The sequence below is a fragment of the Octopus sinensis genome, linkage group LG4 (assembly GCF_006345805.1).
Source record: "Octopus sinensis linkage group LG4, ASM634580v1, whole genome shotgun sequence".
NCBI classification, from domain to species: Eukaryota; Metazoa; Mollusca; class Cephalopoda; order Octopoda; family Octopodidae; genus Octopus; species Octopus sinensis.
The window spans coordinates 7,710,947-7,729,772 of record NC_043000.1 but is presented as its reverse complement, the minus strand read 5'-3'; the positions used below and the strand labels follow the sequence as shown (position 1 = coordinate 7,729,772).

The 18,826-nt window shown below is 36.7% G+C and overlaps 1 protein-coding gene across 2 annotated transcripts in view; it reads right to left on the bottom strand.

The window, feature by feature from the left end:
- Positions 1–18,826, bottom strand: part of LOC115211019 (protein disulfide-isomerase erp38-like) — a 305,348-nt gene that overhangs the window by 46,163 nt on the left and 240,359 nt on the right. For both annotated transcript variants that reach the window (XM_036501737.1, XM_029779865.2), the window contains exons 10-11: positions 12,969–13,012; positions 1,568–1,671 (exon numbers count right to left, since the gene is read on the bottom strand). In XM_036501737.1, coding sequence (XP_036357630.1) covers positions 1,568–1,671; positions 12,969–13,012 — 148 coding nt within the window. The remainder of the gene's footprint in view (positions 1–1,567; positions 1,672–12,968; positions 13,013–18,826) is intronic.

Here is an 18,826-nt window from a genome sequence, read left to right as displayed (position 1 = left end):
CAAAACCCATGGCGGCCAAAATGATCAGAACGGTTGCTTTTACTCTGTGTTTTAGTATATTTAACCGGCGAACTCTAATGTTTTGAATTTGTTTACGTGACACTTCGTTTACTAAACATTAGTAAGAATATTTGCAGTGTACTTTGTTAATATAATGCCACTTACTCCGTTACCAATTCGTCAGCAGATTATTAAGCTTCGAAAGAAGGATAATTTAAGTATTGGATCTATTGCAAAGATTGTTAACAAGTCAAAAAGTGTTGTACACGGTATTCTTAAGGTCTACGATGATTGTGGTTCGTGTGAAGCAAGAAAGTCTACAGGTAGGCCAAGAAAAACAACCAAGAGAGAAGATCGTGCTATGGTAAAGTTGGTTAAAAAGGACAGATTTAAAACTGCTGCTGCTGTTTCTCAGAAAATGAGCATTGTATTGAAGAAAACTTTATCTCGAAAAACTGTGTCTCGTCGTTTAGTTGAACATGACCTACAAGCAAGAGCACCTGCAGTGAAGCCACTAATCAGCTCCAAGAATAAAAAGTGCTGTCTTACCTTTGCAACCGAACATGTGTCGTGATCTCAAGAAAAATGGCAAACGGTGCATTTCAGTGATGAATCTAAGTTTATGTTATTTGGCTCAGATGGGAAAAGGTACGTTCGTCGAAAAGTAGGTGAAAAATTGTCGCCTAAATGCCTTAAGACTAGTGTTAAATTCGGTGGAGGAAGTGTCATGGTTTGGGGGATGATATCTAGAGATGGTGTGGGCCCTTTAGTGCGATTACATGGAAAGGTAAATGCAGGAGTTTATAAACAACTAGTAAAAGATCATGTCTTGCCTGTGCTGAGAAATTCAACTATGCGACCACCCATATTGCCTGTGCTGAGAAATTCAACTATGCGACCACCCATATTCATGCAGGACAATGCCCCATGTCACAAGGCTAAGGTGGTCATGAACTTCCTCAAGGCTGAAAAGGTTATTGTTATGGATTGGCCTGCTCAAAGCCCAGATCTCAATCCTATTGAAAATGTATGGAATATTCTAGGAGAACGTTCGAAAGCCAGAAATCCTAAAACAACTGACCAATTATGGAATGCCCTTCAGGAGAATGGATAAGATCACCCAGCAAGAAATTGAAAATTTTATTTCCTCATGCAGTCAAAGATGTCAGAGTGTGATTGAAACTAAGGGCTTCACACTAATATTAAATAATTCCAGTATTCTCTGTCATTTTTGATTATTTTGTTATTTTTTCAACCGTTCTGATCATTTTGGCCGCCATGGGTTTTGCAGTAAATCACTAAATCATCCATAACTTTTGTATTATCCTCTCAAATTACACCAAAATCTGAACATTTTGGCCGCAACTGTATATATATATATATATATATATATATATATATACACACACATATACACAGGATGAAATGGTGTGAAAAAGCATTTAATTTTCATAAATGGCAATTAGTCACGCAACTAATATACATCACATTATTAAAAATCAATCAATAAAAAATCTGTATCACTATTCATATAAAACGTTTATAAAAGCATAAGACGTATACTCACGATCACTGAGTTTCTTCAAAACTTCTCCTCTTTCCTCTTCCAGGAAATCAGAAGATCTTGTGGAATGAATATTTTCAATAATGTAGGTGTAATATTTTTCAAGTCTGTAAAACAAAATATAAGCTGTAACAGCAACAGCAGCAGCAGCAGTAGCAACAACAACAACAACAACATCAACAACATCAACAACATCAAGTGTTGAAAAGATACTCAGCAAAAGATGCAAACAAAAATGAAGGAAGAAGAAAACTCATGATGATGATGATGATGATGATGATGAGGATGAGGATGATGAGATCAAGCTTTTGCACAAGGCCAGTAATTTTGGAGGAGACAATAAGTCGATTACATTAACCCCAGCGTTCAGCTGGTTCTTATTTTATCGACCCCGAAAGGATGAAAGGCAAAGTCGACCTTGGCGGAATTTGAACTCAGAACATAACGACAGACGAAATACCACTAAGCATTTCATCCGGCGCGCTAACATGTCTGCCATCTCGCCGCCTTATAACCAGATAAAATATCACTAAGCATTTTGCCTGTCATGCTAATGATTCTACCAGCTCACTGCCTTTCTAAAAAGTGACTGGCAAACCACTAGAGAGAATTGTACCTCATATTTCTTAAACTTCAGATCAGCACTCTGTACCATTAACCTAAGTGACCCATGACAAAGGTAATAATAATAATGATAATTTTGACCCAAGGTCAATAATTCTGAAGGGTGAATGATAACAATAATCCATCACTAGGTCCATTCCTTGTCATGATGTGGTGACTTGTGTACCACAACCACTCTGAGAGCTATACCAATGGAGTGCAAAATCTGTGTAGGGCCTCCCATGCACGACAGGTCAAAGGATAGAGGCCAGACTAACATGTATCACCTCTTTGCAGAGGCAAAAACAGGTTCGCATAGGGCCAACACCCCTGGCAAGAAAAAAAAACCCAAAGTTTCAGATGCATCAATGACAATTCAAGACCAATTTAACCTGGAAGAAGAAAAGACAGCCCAGAGTTTGAGAGCAGAGGAGAAAAGTCGTTGGTGGCCTATGCTCCATTGGGAACGAAGGACGTGAGTAAGTAAATAATACTATTCTTTTCTATAATGGGCACAAGACCTAAAATTATCGGGGAGGGACTAGATGATTACATCAACCCCAGTGTTCAACTGGTACTTATTTTATCGACCCCGAAAGAATGACAGGGAAATTCAACCTTGGCAGAATTTAAGCACAGAATGTAAAGATGAATGAAATGCTACTAGCCATTTTGCTCAACATGCTAAGCTAACAATTCTGTCAACAGCAGCAGCAGTAGCAGGATGAGGAAGAGTGTTTCTTATTTAGGCACAAGGTCAGCAGAATTGAGGGCAAGGTGGCAAGATGGCAGAAACGTTAGCGCGCTGGGCGTAATGCTTAGCGGTATTTCGTCTGCCGTTAGGTTCTGAGTTCAAATTCCACCGAGGTCGACTTTGCCTTTCATCCTTTCGGGGTTGATAAATTAAGTACCAGTTACACACTGGAGTCGATATAATTGACTTAATCCGTTTGTCTGTCCTTGTTTGTCTCCTCTGTGTTTAGCCCTTTGTGGGTAGTAAAGGAATAGGTACTTCGTCTGCCGTTAGGTTCTGAGTTCAAATTCCACCGAGGTCGACTTTGCCTTTCATCCTTTCGGGGTTGATAAATTAAGAAATAAGAATTGAGGACAGGCAGTTTAGACAACACAGTCAGCCCCTGTATTTGATGGCTACTTTATTTTAACGACCCCTGGGGGATGAAAATAAAGTTCACCTCAGCAGAATGGATTTGAACTTAGTTTCTAAAGAGCAAGAATAAATACCACAAAGCATTTTCTCCAACATTTTTTCTGACATTTCCAACATGAAGGGAAGCAGTAAGTCAATACCAAAAATTCCAGTCCTTGAGTAAGAGTAAGTTTTTTATTTATTTATTTATTTTGTCACTAGACAGATGAAAGGCAAAGTTGACCGACCTCAGTGGGATAAGGAAGAGACTGGAAACTGATGATGAAGAAACTACAACAATGGTAACTACAACAATGCCTTTGACTGAAGCAGAATAATTCACCAAACTCTTGTGGCTGTGACCCAAAAGTGAATAGGGAGAAATTCAACTCTACCTAACCTAAGAATATAATGGTAAAATTTGAGATTGAGGAAATTGGTAAGTATAAGTATGTGCATAAGTAAAATTGGTAACAAATCCACCCCATAAAAAATTTCAAGTGTTTTTAAAAGAGGGAAATGGAAAACCCTTTAGTCTTAAGCTAAAGGATTTCTAAGTAAGCCATTAAAACCAAATTCAACACTAATATATATTAGAGAAACTCTTAGGATTTTTTTTATCTGGGTCATCGAAAATTGCACTATTTTGTGTAAATATAATGTCAGTGATATATTCATTTTAGTTAAACTATATACATGTGTGTGTGTGTGTATGTGCATGTGTGTGTATATATACATGTATGTACATCTCATTCTAATTTTGACAGTTTCATTGCTGCATTGACACCGGAATTGAATAACAAATGAAACAGGAAGGAAGTGAAATAGATTATATGTGGCTTGTTTCTTTTTTTTTTGTTCATTTCTAATGGGTTTTGTTTTGTTAATGTTGTTACCAAACACAAGTCAAACAAAACTCTCATCATAAACTTTTCTGGTCGTGATAAACCCATCATTTATTTAGATGTAGCGTATCTAGAATCAATGAACCTACCCTTTCTTTAGAATAGCAAAGAACTGAGGAAAATTTGGCTACTATTTTTGGCTGCTCAATCTACCACAGAGAAGTTCCCTTATTGATTCCTATTGTATTTAGTTTATGGCAAGGGCAGGATTTAGATCGCTTTACAAATTCAAAACATTTGCAAGTTATTTTGGAACCAGTTGTTGTTCTTTTCTGAAACTGGCCTGGATCAAAGAGATTTCTGAGCAATGATATCCTAGAAGTGACCATCTCTTCTATTTTCCCAGGTATCATTATGGACTAAAGGGTAACAGACTTAATCAATCGCTATTTCAGTACCACTACCTGACACTTTCAATGTCTGACACTTTCTGACTTTGTTCTGTTATAAGCATTCAGGTCTCTGGTTTGAAGATACTTTCCACTATTCCTTCCACCAGTCTGGGAGACCCTGTAAAGGGTTCTGGACACTGTCTTCCATCCTGTATAAAAGATAACTAAAACAGTGTACCTGAGACTACATTACCCAATATTCTGGGGTTTTTTTTTTTATTTTGTAGGCACAGGCCTGGTTGTGTAGTAAAAAGCTTGCTTGCCAATCATATGGTTATAGGTTCAGTCTCACTGCATGGCACCTTTGGTGAGTGTTTTCAACTCTAGACCAAAGCCTTATAATTAGACTTGGTAAAAGAAAACTGAAAGAGGCCTGTTATATGCATGTGTGTGCATGCATGAGAGAGAGGGATAGAGTGTGTGTAGGTGTGTGTGTGGGTGTATGTGTTTGTTATTATCTCCTCATCTTCATATGATAGTTGTAAACAAGCACAGGAATGGCTGTGTGGTATGGTTCTGGGTTCAGTCCCACTGCATGGCACCTTGGGCAAGTGTCTCCCACTATAGCCTCGGGCCGACCAAAGCCTTGTGAGTGGATTTGGTAGACAGAAACTGAAAAGCCCGTTGTATACATGTATATATGTGTGTGTGTGTGTGTGTGTGTGTTGTGTGTGTGTGGTGTGTGTGTGTGTGTGTGTATGTTTGTGTGTCTGTATTTGTCCCCCCAACCGATGCTGGTGTGTTTACGTCCCTGTAACTTAGCGGTTCGGCAAAAGAGACCGATAGAATAAGTACTAGGCTTACAAAGAATAAGTCCTGGGGTCGATTTGCTCGACTAAAGGCGGTGCTTCACCATGGCCACAGTCAAATGACTGAAACAAGTAAAAGAGTAAAAGAGTAGGCATCACTAACATGCATGAGAAGAGGTGTCTTTTGTCTTTAATATTCTGGGGAAACATGTTTGGTCATGGAGTGACAGGAAGGACATCCAGCTGTAGAAAATCTGCCTCAACAAATTCTGCCTGACCCATGCAACCATTGAAAAGTGAAAATTAACCCTTCAGCATCCAGATTATTTTTTCAGATATATAATGCTTATTTATTCACATTGTTTTAAATTAACCATGCATTGTCTTGTAGCTTTAAGATTTCAATGATGTGATTGTTTAGTTTTCAGAATGACATTGCAGGGTAGGGGTGAGAGGTCAGATCTGCTCTGTTTGAACATAAAGCATGTAAAACATCTGGGCCTGATGTGGCCGGTTTGAATGCCAAAGGGTTAAAAACATTGATGATGATGATGATGTAGTGCTTCATTTAAAAGAATTTTTGCTGTAAATTCTAGCAGGTCATGCAACCACATAAAACCCTAGCCATTAGCTTGTCTTGGAATCATAGTTTAGAGAAAAATTCTAACATTTCATCATAAAAGAAGTACAAGTGACATGAAATGCATAAAATATTTCACCTCATGACCTGCAGTCCAAAACTCTGATGCAATCACAATGTCTGCAGACTTACTATCTACAATCTGCAGATATTCACACTGAATATGGAAGGAAGATAATAACCGCTGTTGCTCAGATAAATAATATAGATTTTTTTTTTCTCTTTTTCTGGAAGAAATTTGGTGTAAGGATGGAAGAGGATAACAGAACTATAATGAAACACACAAAATATACAAATGTGTTGCACTGCGATTTTGAATACCATAGGCTAGAAAAGAAACTAGGTATGGCTGTGTGGTAAGAAGTTTGCTTACCAACCACATGGTTCCGGGTTGCAAAATGCTCTTCCTGTTGCTAACCCTTACTTGTTTCAAAGCAAAGTAATATTTTCCCCATGACCAGATTTGATTTCATGGAAGATTGAAAGATGAAGAACACTGCTTGTATGACAGTGTCACTTGCTTACAACTATCACATGATGTCAAGGCAAGGAGACAGTAACATACACACACACACACATGCCTATACACACACACACACACACACACACACACACACATATACATGTGAATGTATATATATAAATATATAATGAGAATTTACAAAAAAACAAAAGACGAAGATGGGTGTGTAAACAACAAGCAGATGTATTAGTTTAACACTCAGGAAGTGCGAAAGTCTTTTACGTTTCGAGCCTATGCTCTTTGACAGAAAGGAACACAGAAATAAACAGGGAGAGAAAATAGGAAAAAGGTTTAGTGGCTAGCGATCTATCATGGTGAATGCTGTACAGAGGGGTCACACAGGAGAGCTAGGAAGAAGGGGAGATAATAAAGTAGTGGTGATCCCAAAACAAAGGTGCGCGTGCGTATGTAAGAGCATGTATATATATATGTATGCTGGTGCCACACACATATATATGTATATATATATATATATATATATATATTATATTGATTAGAGATAAAACCACTATTATACAAATCAAACAAAGAAAGACTTAAGCCAATACATAAAAAATTTTATATAAATTAAATATAATTAAAATAACCACTACGATCGTTTCGTGTCAGCACTTCTATGAGACATTCTTCAGGTGGTTTCAAAACGATCGTAGTGATTATTTTAATTATATTTAATTTATATAAAAAATTTTATGTATTGGCTTAAGTCTTTCTTTGTTTGATTTGCATAATAGTGGTTTTATCTCTAATTAATATAATATAATATTTTACTATAAAATTGGATTCAATCCTAAATCTGATTTTTCCCTGCAAATTTGATTTATTCCTAATATTTATTATTATATATATATATATATATATATATATAGTATATATATATATGCTGGTGGCTACATCAAAAAGCACTAGTGGTGGCACCCAGTACATTATGTGAATTAATTGGTATTGGTAAGGGCATCCAGCCATAGAAATAAGCCAGAACAGACAATGGGGCTTGGTGTAGCTCCTGGCCTTACCAGCACCACACAAACTGTCCAACCCATGCCAGCATGGAAAACAAACGTTAGATAATGATGATACACACACACGCACACACACTCACACACATTTACGTATGTGTATATGAAGGGTGCCTTTTCAGTTTGCATCTACCAGATCCATTTGCAAGGCTTTTATAGTAGAAGACACTTGTCTAAGGTGCTATGCAGAGGGACTGAACCCAGAACCATGTGGTTGGGAAGCAAACTTCTTACTACACAGCTAAGTAGAAACAACCAAATGTAACTCTTTTACTCTTTTTATTTGTTTCAGTCATTTGACTGTGGCCATGCTGGAGCACCACCTTTAGTTGAGCAAATCGACTCCAGGACTTATTCTTTGTAAGCCTAGTACTTATTCTATCGGTCTCTTTTACCGAACTGCTAAGTTACAGGGACGTAAACACACCAGCATCGGTTGTCATGAGATGTTGGGGGTACAAACACAGACACAAACATATACACACACATACATACACACACACACATACATATATATATACATATATATACATTAAACGATGGGCTTCTTTCAGTTTCCGTCTACCAAATCCATTCACGAGGATTTGGTTGGCAATGAGGCTATAGTAGAAGACACTTGCCCAAGGTGCCATGCAGTGGGACTGAAACCGGAACCATGTGGTTTATAAGCAAGCTACTTACCACACAGCCATTTGCTGGGAAAGTGGCCACAAAATAAAAATACACATTAATTCATATCAAGATAAAGAAGGGTGAACAATATATAAAGAAACTGAAGGGGAAAATGGAAGCCTAACTTGTTCCTGGAGTTTACATGATAGAAAATGATGACTTATATGTGACCAAAATGTTAAAATCAAACTACATCACATTCAGAAGTATGAGAGAAAAAAAAATGAATTAACACAAGATCTCATACTGGGCAGTAATCTCTTTGCTGCCTTATCTTGCTTCTTGCAATGTGGTAGTGATTGTAGGTGTTGCAGAGGAAGTCTTAGGATAGAAATCAGCTAAAAGGCTTAGTTTGATACGAAATAGATATCTAAGTTTATGACAGGAAACTGAACACACCTAGATATGCCTTATATGTACATAGACAAAGGTGCAGGCATGGCAGTGCAGTAAGATGTTTGCTTCCTAACCACATGGTTCTGGGTTCAGTCCCACTGCATGGCATCTTGGACAATTTGGGGAGTAAACTTCTGAACACACAGTCACGACTGTGCCTACACAAGCTTGTGATTACAATGTGTGTGTGTGTGTGTGTGTACATGTGTATGTGTTTATACACACACAGGACTTCTGAAAAGTTTTTAACCTCTTGTTTTCTCTTTTTTCGTTATTGCATATGTGTGTGAAAGTGTATGTGAGTATGTGTATGCATGTACATTTGTGAATGTCATAAGGCATGTCCTCGTTAACAATATCTAAGTGAAAAACTGATGATTTTCTTTATATTGTTCTGGAAGTGAACTCTCTTAGTTTGAACCTTTGACATGTGAGGCTGAAGAGGACCAATTATAGGTAGTAGTAATAATAATAATAATAATAATAATAATAATAATAATAATAATATTAATAATAATAATAATAAACAAAGAGAAAACAGGAGAAAACAAACTATGCTGGACCATAGACATAGCCTGCCCAGCTGACAACAAGGTATGCGATAAGGAAGAAAGGAAAGTTGAGAGATATGACAGGTTAGGTTGGGAAGTTAAGCAGTTGTGGTCGAAGAAAAAGGTGGTAGTAGTACCAATAATTGTTAGAGCCCTGGGAACAGAGAGCAAAAATCTTGAGAAGTACGTGGAACAAATAGGGGCTGCAATAAGGGTGGAGCACTTGCAGAAAACAGTACTGCTTGGAACTGCCCGGATACTCTGGAATGTGCTCAAAAAATAAGAGGTGTTACCTTAGTTCACTGGTAGTGAACAGCTGACACCGCAGTACATCTCCAGCATTAGAAGCTGTGCAAAGGCAATAATAATAATAATGATAATAATAATAATAAACCCTGCTATGAATGCAGAGGAGAAATGAAGACTAAAAAGAAATGAAACTAGCATGCTCAATGTCAGTGTGGATGTATGCATGCACAATAAGATACAAATCTGTAGAGAGGAAAAGCTAGACATAAGAGACATCAGATGTGTATGAGAGAAGACTGCACTGGTATGGTCATGAGGTGTGTTTAGATTCACTGATCGCTAAGTGTGAATGGAACTTGTGGAAAAGGGGAAACCAGGAAGATGTGTGAAGAAGTAGGGAAGACTGACCTCAAAATGTTGATCATCTCGAAGGACATGACAGGGAACTGAGATGAATGGCAATATGCTATACTTGTCCATCTCAGCAAAATTGAGATTTTGTCATACCCTTGCCCACAATTCATTTTCTAACACCTGTCCCTCTATCAGTCTCCTAATTGCAATACTACTCTCTCAGGTGCTGTAAATGAGACTATTTATCCCCCTACCCTTCACATTGTATCCCTACCACTATCTCTTACCACATCCTTCTCCTCCTCCCTGACCAACTCCTATTTCTTTCCCCTTTCACAAACTAATATTCACTACATCAATGTCGATCTCCATCACTAATCATCTGTCAGTCACATTCTTTTCATAGTGAACTTACCTACACACATAAGCGCAGGAACAAAATTTCCTTAAGGGTGCAAACCCAATTCTTCAGGAGGCTGTTCAAAGCATTTTCATCAACTCACCAAAAAAAAAATTTTAATTTAAGGGTTATGCTTGCACCCCTTGCACCCTCTGTCCCCAAACCTATGCCTACATACCCACCTTTTCTGTTCCTCTAACTCTATTTTCTCTCATATTCCCCTTGTACTTTGAGAGTACACTCTCACCATCTGTCTCTCTCTCTCCCCTTTTTTTCCAGCTTGGGGATCCATGTGGTCTGCTCTTCAGCAAGACACTTGTTCCTGTCCCTCTTTCAATGCTTTCACATCCTTCAATACTATTCCCCAATCAGTTGAGGAGGTCTTGTTTTGCAAGAACTAGGTGACCTGACTAGTGCTGGCGCCACAAAGAAAAGCACCCAGTACACTCTGTAAAGTGGTTAGAATTATGAAGGGCATCCAACTGTAGGATCTAAGCCAAAGCAAATATTGAAGCTCAACACAGCCCTTACGCTCATTGATTTATGTCAAACTGTCCAATCCATGACAGAATTGAGAAAAAAAACATTAAATGATGACATGATGATGATGATGATGATTGATGATGATGATGATGATGATGATGATGATGATGATGATGATGATGCTGATGATGACGAATACGAATATATTAAATATATTGCTTTATGCACTTACATGAAATGAAATATTTCTCTGAAAATTAGATCCATTAACCATAACAAACATATAATGTAAAGATGTGATATCAGCACATAAACACACACAAACATGCACAACATGCGCACACGCATGCATCACACACACACACACACACACACACACACACATTGTAATAGCCACTTACAGAGGCAGTTTAGCTTCTGCTGTTACTTTCATTATATCAGGTATCAAAGCTGCACTCGCAATTAATATCGTTTATGCTTAATATATAGAATGAACATGAAAGACGGGGGATATTGTGCCTGTCTAACAATTAAAATAGAAGCAGTTACTGAATTGCATGCATTAAATTAGCATATTTAGAGTGAATGGGAAATCATTTACTTTATACGTTGCATAATTAATATTGATAATTTAGGTTTGGGAAGGACACTGCTGTGTGGCCTATCCAAAGACACAACACTGACACATACATGCACACACAAACATGCACACATGCGCACACGCATGCATGCACACACACACACACACACACACACACACATTGTAATAGCCACTTACAGAGGCAGTTTAGCTTCTGCTGTTACTTTCATTATATTCATTGTATCAAAGCTGCACTCGCAATTAATATCGTTATGCTTAATATATAGAATGAACATGAAAGACGGGCGATATTGTGCCTGTCTAACATTAAAATAGAAGCCAGTTACTGAATTGCATGCATTAAATTAGCATATTTAGAGTGAATGGGAAATCATTTACTTTATACGTTGCATAATTAATATTAATAATTTAGGTTTGGGAAGGACACTGCTTGTGTTGCCTATCCAAAGACACAACACTGACACATACATGATGTAAACAATGAGGGTAGATTGTGGTTTATCAAAGCCTTTTGTGTATGTGTGTATATGTATATATATATATATATATATATATATATATATAATAATATAGTGGGGTAGTCCAGTTTATGGGGTTACCCTGGGTTTCATAAGGGGTTTAGCCTTACAGCATATCTTCAGACCCCAAACACTGCTGGCCTGAGACCTCTTTAAAATATGGAGGAGGGAAAAGCCTAGTTTTTAAGGGTAAAACCCTAGGTGATTATCTCCTTTTGCCACCATCCATCAATCTTCAGCTACATTGCCATCTTGCAGTCACCTCTGGATTTATGTATTTCTACAAATGAACCTATACATATATATCACCATGATCACCGTGACCAACCAGGCTATCAGATGTTGCTACACATCGCTGGTCACAATGCGCTTTGCATTGTTTTAGCCTTCAAATGACACCACCCCGCTGGCTAAGAGAGCAGGCCAACAGAAGAAAGAGAGAAAGTTGCGGCAAAAGAGTAGAGCAGGGATCACCACCACCCCCTGCAGGAGCCTCGTGGAGCTTTAGGTGTTTTTGCTCAATAAACACTCACAACACCCAGTCTGGGAATCGAAAACCACGATCCTCCCACCGCGAGTCCACTGCCCTAATCACTGGGCCATTGCACCTCCACCTATACATATATATATATATATATAAGTCCAACCCATGCTAGCATGGAAAGCGGACGCTAAATGATGATGACACACACACATCATCATCATCATCATCATCATCAGTAGCAAAAGCATTGTTTAATGTCCATTTTGGTTGGACTGAACCTGAAACCACATGGTCGGGAAACCTGCTTCTTAACCACACAGCCAAGCATGCATGCATCTATGTATTGTGGGATGACGTCAGCAGCTGGGGAGCTGACCAGAACTTTGGAGCTGACCAGAAGAGGAAATGTGCGGCAGTGACGTGCATACAGGCAGGGGACGATTGGGCCTTTTTTGATTGGGGTAGCCGACAGAGCTGGACATGTGAGTGCTTCGACAAGGTGAGGGAAGCACCTGCTATTTTTAGCGTTTGGGTCAGGCCATGTGGAAGGGTGCATTACCACTGGAGAGGTCTGCGTTGACAAAGAGAAGGTAGGTGTCTTACTTCAAATCTCCTGCATACACCACATGTACATATGCATGCATGCATGTATGTATGTATGTATGTATGTATGTATGTATGTATGTATAAGCAAAAGAATTGAACTAAATTTACTTACTCATTTCTGCTGTAGTCATTCTTCAAAGTCTTGAGCAATTTTTTCTGGCAAAGTGGAATTAAGAAAAATTCACATTAAAAATATCTATTACAAAATATTGAGAAAATCATAATGGTAGCTTCATATTCAATAAGCTGATCTACTGTAGTAAAAGAATGGGATTAGACAAAAGGTTTCTATAATCCCCTGCCTGATGAGACATTTAAATGTAACATTTAAAGTTATAAAACATTCTTGTATGACCTTTCATATTTACATCTTTCAATTCAAGTTAATAAGGAAGCCTCTATATGGCTACTCGGTCTGCTCAAACAGCAACCAAATCTTCTAGAAATTACACACTAAATAACAGAATAGTTATGGCTGGAATGCCTTTAACTCCTTTGTTACGTATTGCTACTTTTGGCGTCAATTAATTTTGAAAATAATGAAGAATTTAGTAAAATTACTTTGTCATTAATGAGGTGGTGTTTGGAATATAAATTAACAAGAAACTTTAATTGAATACTTTAAGTTTGATCACTTTATGCATGCCTTAATATCAAACAATGTGAATCCACTGCATTGGTGGATAAGAATTCTTTATTTATGGGTTAAGGCCACCATTGGTTTCATATTAAGAGAGAAATTCCCTATCAATTGTCAAGCCTGCCACATGGAACAAAAATGTTTATCTCCATTTGGATTATATATATATACATGTTCTTAATCTTTCCCATAGTAGCACATAAAATATCTGCTGATATAAGCTCTTCTGAACATATCACCCACTTATTTTCTTGATAAAAAACAATTGATAGGAGCAATTGACTTTGTCTAGTTCCAAAAGACCAGGTGATGTCTATCACTGAGGAGGTACAACCAGGCTGAAACACTGATGTTTTATTGTCCGTTGATGTCACTTAGAATGAGTATATTTATACACATCAATAAGTATAAGTCATTCCCTGAGACAAAACTCAACAGCAAAAGGCTGTGTTCATATCTGAGCAAGGAGGAGCATGTTAAAAATGGATCTACACATCATTGGTGTGATTCTTGCCATTTTGCATACCCATAATAGAAAAAACTTATTTTTCTCTTCTAATGCAACTCTATAGAATAAAAGCGATGCTGGCTGCCAACCCTTTAACAATAATCTGGTTCTACATTTCACTTATTCTTCAGCATTTTAATATCATTTCCTCAACTATTTCCTAAACTATAAGCAATAACACTTGACAAATAAGCCTGACATCAGCCTCCTCAATCAACTAAAATTGAATATATTTGGTCAGTTATTCAAGTACTGTATTTCAGAATAAGGTTATACTGACCTTATAGAATTTACTACTAGATACATAGTGAGTAGATTGATTTCTTTAGTCTGCCAAAAATTTCAAACGTGAAAATCATTAGCCATTTACACCTAAATACACCTTATGTAACCAAAATAACCACAAATAAGACATTTTCAAAATTTTTTCTTTTCTTTTTATTTCATCACCATTTATAATTTTTAAAGGAAACTTTTTCCATTTATATTAACATATGTCAAATTAAAGTTACACAACAAAAAATTAGTTGGTGTGTGTGTATGTGTGTAAGTGAAGATATAAGAGATTTGCTTGGCTTTCTGAATTTAGTTTTGGCGAAATTATATAAAAAAAGGTAATATTATTTAAATGTAGATATTAATTTCCAAAGTTAACTTGAAAAAAGAAAAATCTTCCAAATCTTTCTTCAAGGACATAATTTTTAAGTAAAGCAAGGAAAAGATTTAATCAAACTTACAAAAGTAATAAGAAAGAATAAAAAAGAATCTTTAGATAAAATACAAAAAAAATTAAATTATATTTATATATTCTTTGTAGGGGAATGGGAAAGTAAATCAAGCAATGCTAAACATTTTCTGTAGAAAATATCTTGAAAAACATGATAGCTATCACTAGTTTTCTGAGAAACAGTGCAGCAGAGCATAAGGGAAGCAAGCAATCTTTCAACTATTCAAATATCGATTTAATAATATAAGAGAATGTAGACAGGGAATCTATATAGACATCAGAATCACCAGACATGGAGATCTGGATAAGAGTTTGGTCAATAATCTGAGTCAAGATAAATCTTTCCAGTTACATACACACACACTACTTATCATACACACACATTAACAAGCAATGCTTACATATACGACTGTCTCATATATCAAATACTAAAATAACTACATTCAAAATATATAGAGAATGTATTTATTAGAAAGAAAAAAAATTGAGCTAACAACTGGAAAAAACATGTTTAGTTTCCAGAAAAAAAAGTGAAAGAACAATGATACAGTAAATATTAATGAGTGGGGTATGGCTCCATCAGAAATATAGTCCACTAAGTTTAGTTACTAGAGCATAAGTAGTGTTTAGAGTTCATATAACTGAGCAGCATCCAACAGTTTGTAAAAGCATTCATCATCATTTCCCACTACTTCTGCCTGCAGCAGAATGTGCACTAATGTTAGAGACTTGCTTCCAAGGTATGAAACTACGTTAATGGAAGTACCTGATGCTAGTTTCATTAGCCATCCTCTTCTCTGCTGGTTTATGGCATGTTGGAAGAGGGGATTGATTTGGGAGTTCCCTGACATGGATTGCTTTCACTGCAGCTAAGGAGCTCAATCTACTCTTACAAAACCTATTTTGCCCATATATTGGAAACTAGCCAGGGACTACCATTTCAGGTCAGAATGGACCTGGGAGTCCATTCTGACCTGAAATAAATAAGGTGGTGAGCTGGCAGAAACGTTAGCACGCTGGGTGAAATGCTTAGTGTAATTTCGTCTGCTGTTACATTCTGGGTTCAAATTCCACCGAGGTCGACTTTGCCTTTCATCCTTTCGGGGTCGATAAATTAAGTACCAGTTACGCACTGGGGTTGATGTAATCGACTTAATCCCTTTGTCTGTCCTTGTTTGTCTCCTCTGTGTTTAGTTCCCTTGTGGGCAATAAAGAAATAAGAATGGACCTGGGAGTAATGGTAATTAAGGGGAGATTTCACGCTCCCCACAACTCCAGAGCTCCCAAACTAAAGCCTCATCATCGGATGCAGCATAATGTCATACTCAGAACATTATTCTCAGGTGTGGCTGTGGAGTTAAGAAGTTTGCTTCTAAGTCATATGGTCTCAAGTTCAACCTGACAGTGTCGCACCCTGGGTAAGTGTTTTCTCCTATATTTTATGGGTTATGATGCCTAAAAAATGACTGTAGTATGAAACATAATTGTCTTCCCCAGGTGGTGCTATTAAGTTAGTCACAGCCTGGGCCAAGTACCTAAGTATCTATAGCCCCAGGCTCAACAAAAGGTTCATGTGCAAAAGAAGAATGAAAAAGGCATGAGGCATGAGACAATTCTGAAAGCAATAAATGTTTTAAATTAAAATGTAAGATGAGATTATTTTGTTCTTTGGTTTGGTTTTTGGAAAACAAAATGTTGATCATTCAAGAATAAGATAATCTGACAGCAGCTGTAAATAAATATATACTGTGTGAGTGTGTGTGTGTGTGTGTGTGTGTGTGTGTATCTTTATATATAAAAGTGAAGTTGTGTGTCTGTCTCCTACGATTTAGATTCCTTACTCCCACATTTTGCGGTGCAGTTTAACCAAAACCGGGTATCTTATAGTCGTGATTCATATCGAGCCCTTCTGGGTATTAGCGAACATCTACGATTAGTCTACGATTTAAAAAAAGATTTACCATCATTTTTTCCCATTTTTAATGCATTTTTTTGCTATTATATAAGGGAAGTAACTCTCTAAAAATGTATTATTAAATCTCAGAACGTAAAAAGCTACAGTAACACCCCCCCCCTTTGTGGTTAGCCATATTGAGATAGCTATTATACTTTACATCTCTAAAAATGCTTATATAGTTATTTCCCTTACAAACCCGAGCAACGCCGGGCGATACTGCTAGTATATATATATATATATATATATATTATATATAATAATAATAATAATAATAATGATAATAATAATGTGAGGGAATATTATTCCAAACTTAAATATATAAATTTTATTTATTTTTTAACATTACTTAACATTTGTTATATGTTTTTATCTTATATTTAATCTTTCTATATATAAGTTATTTTTCTAAATGGTATAATTTAATTTTTCATTACTGAATTGATAAAAAGTGTTTTTTTTTAAATTTAATTATTTATATATATATCATCATCAGCAGCAGCAGCAGCAACATTTGATATCCATTGTCCATGCTGGCATAGGTTGGACAGTTTGACCAGTCTGATTTGACATGGTATCTACGGCTGGATGCCCTTCCTAACACCAACCACTTTACTGCATGAGTGATTTTATGTGGCACCACATGGTAGCTTTTATGTGGCACTCATGGGCACCATTATTCGACACTGCACAGGGGCACTTTTACATGGCATTGCATGGGTGCTTTTACATGGCACAGCACAGGCACTTTTATACGTGGCACCACCATGAGTGCTTTACAGCACCAGAGGGACCCGTCTCAACACTTCTGCTGCAGAAGACAAGGGTTTCTTAAATACAGCAAGGCACCGAGCATCTTGGTCCTTTGTTATCTCACCTGAAAGGTTCAGCAACCTCAGGTCATTCTTCAGTACTTCATCCCTTGTCTACCTAGGTCTTCCACTTCCACATGTTCCATCTACTTCACACACAACACACACACAAACACAACACACACACACACACACAAACAAACAAACACACAAACACACACACATCATGCATTTTCAGTGAGATTGGTAAATAAGTTGAGGATTTTGACTCTCCTTTCTAGCAAGCTGGTGCTTCATGTAACCTCTATTATAATTATGAATTTATTGTATTGCTATTTAATGCTAATATTGCTTGCTGTGATTAATATTATTGTTGTTGTTATTATCAATTGTTTAGATTTACCGCTGATAATAATAATAATAATAATGATAATAATAATAATATCTTTATGAATATTCATTTGAATATTTACTCATTTTATATCATATATATCACCTTGATCACCTTGACCGACCAGTCCGTCAGGCATCCATTTGACACCGCTGGTCACAGCACGCTGTCCACTCCTCTCTGGATCGCACCTTTCTCATCCACGTGATCCCAATCGTTCTCCTGAAATCGTAACTCCACCATCGTGGAGGCCTTCTGGGTGGTCGTTTCACTTGCGCAGGTACCACTCGACATCTGCATGGGTCCACCGATTATCAGTGAGCCGGGTGATGTGTCCAGCCCATCTAAACTTGCTGTGTGTATACTCTGCGATGACATCCCTCTATGTTGCTATTAATGTTGTTAAGCATTATTCAAAGCAATGACTAGTAACTTACGAAACCACCAGTATGCTTGAATCTCTTTAACAATTCACAATAATGACTTTTATTACTTGTATTCCCACCTCAGTTCATCTAATTGTATATATCTTTCGTTACTTTTCATAAAAAGCATTTACTTTTTTTTTATTTACAATGTGCATTTCCGTTTATTTTTCTTACTTTCCTCCTATATAAATATATATATATATATATATATGTATGTATGTATGTATGTATGTATGTGTATATATATATATATATATATATATATATATATATATATATATATATATATATATATATATATATATATATATATATACAACAACAACAACAACAATATATATATATATATATACATATTTCTCATATATATGAGATACATCTTGATAGAACGTGATGTGGAGACAGCCACTGATGCACATTATTTTAAAGCCAAAAATAACGATATAATCATTTGATCTACCTCTGTTCAGAATCTTGTGTTTATTGTCTACATAAATATCTGTGCAGAGT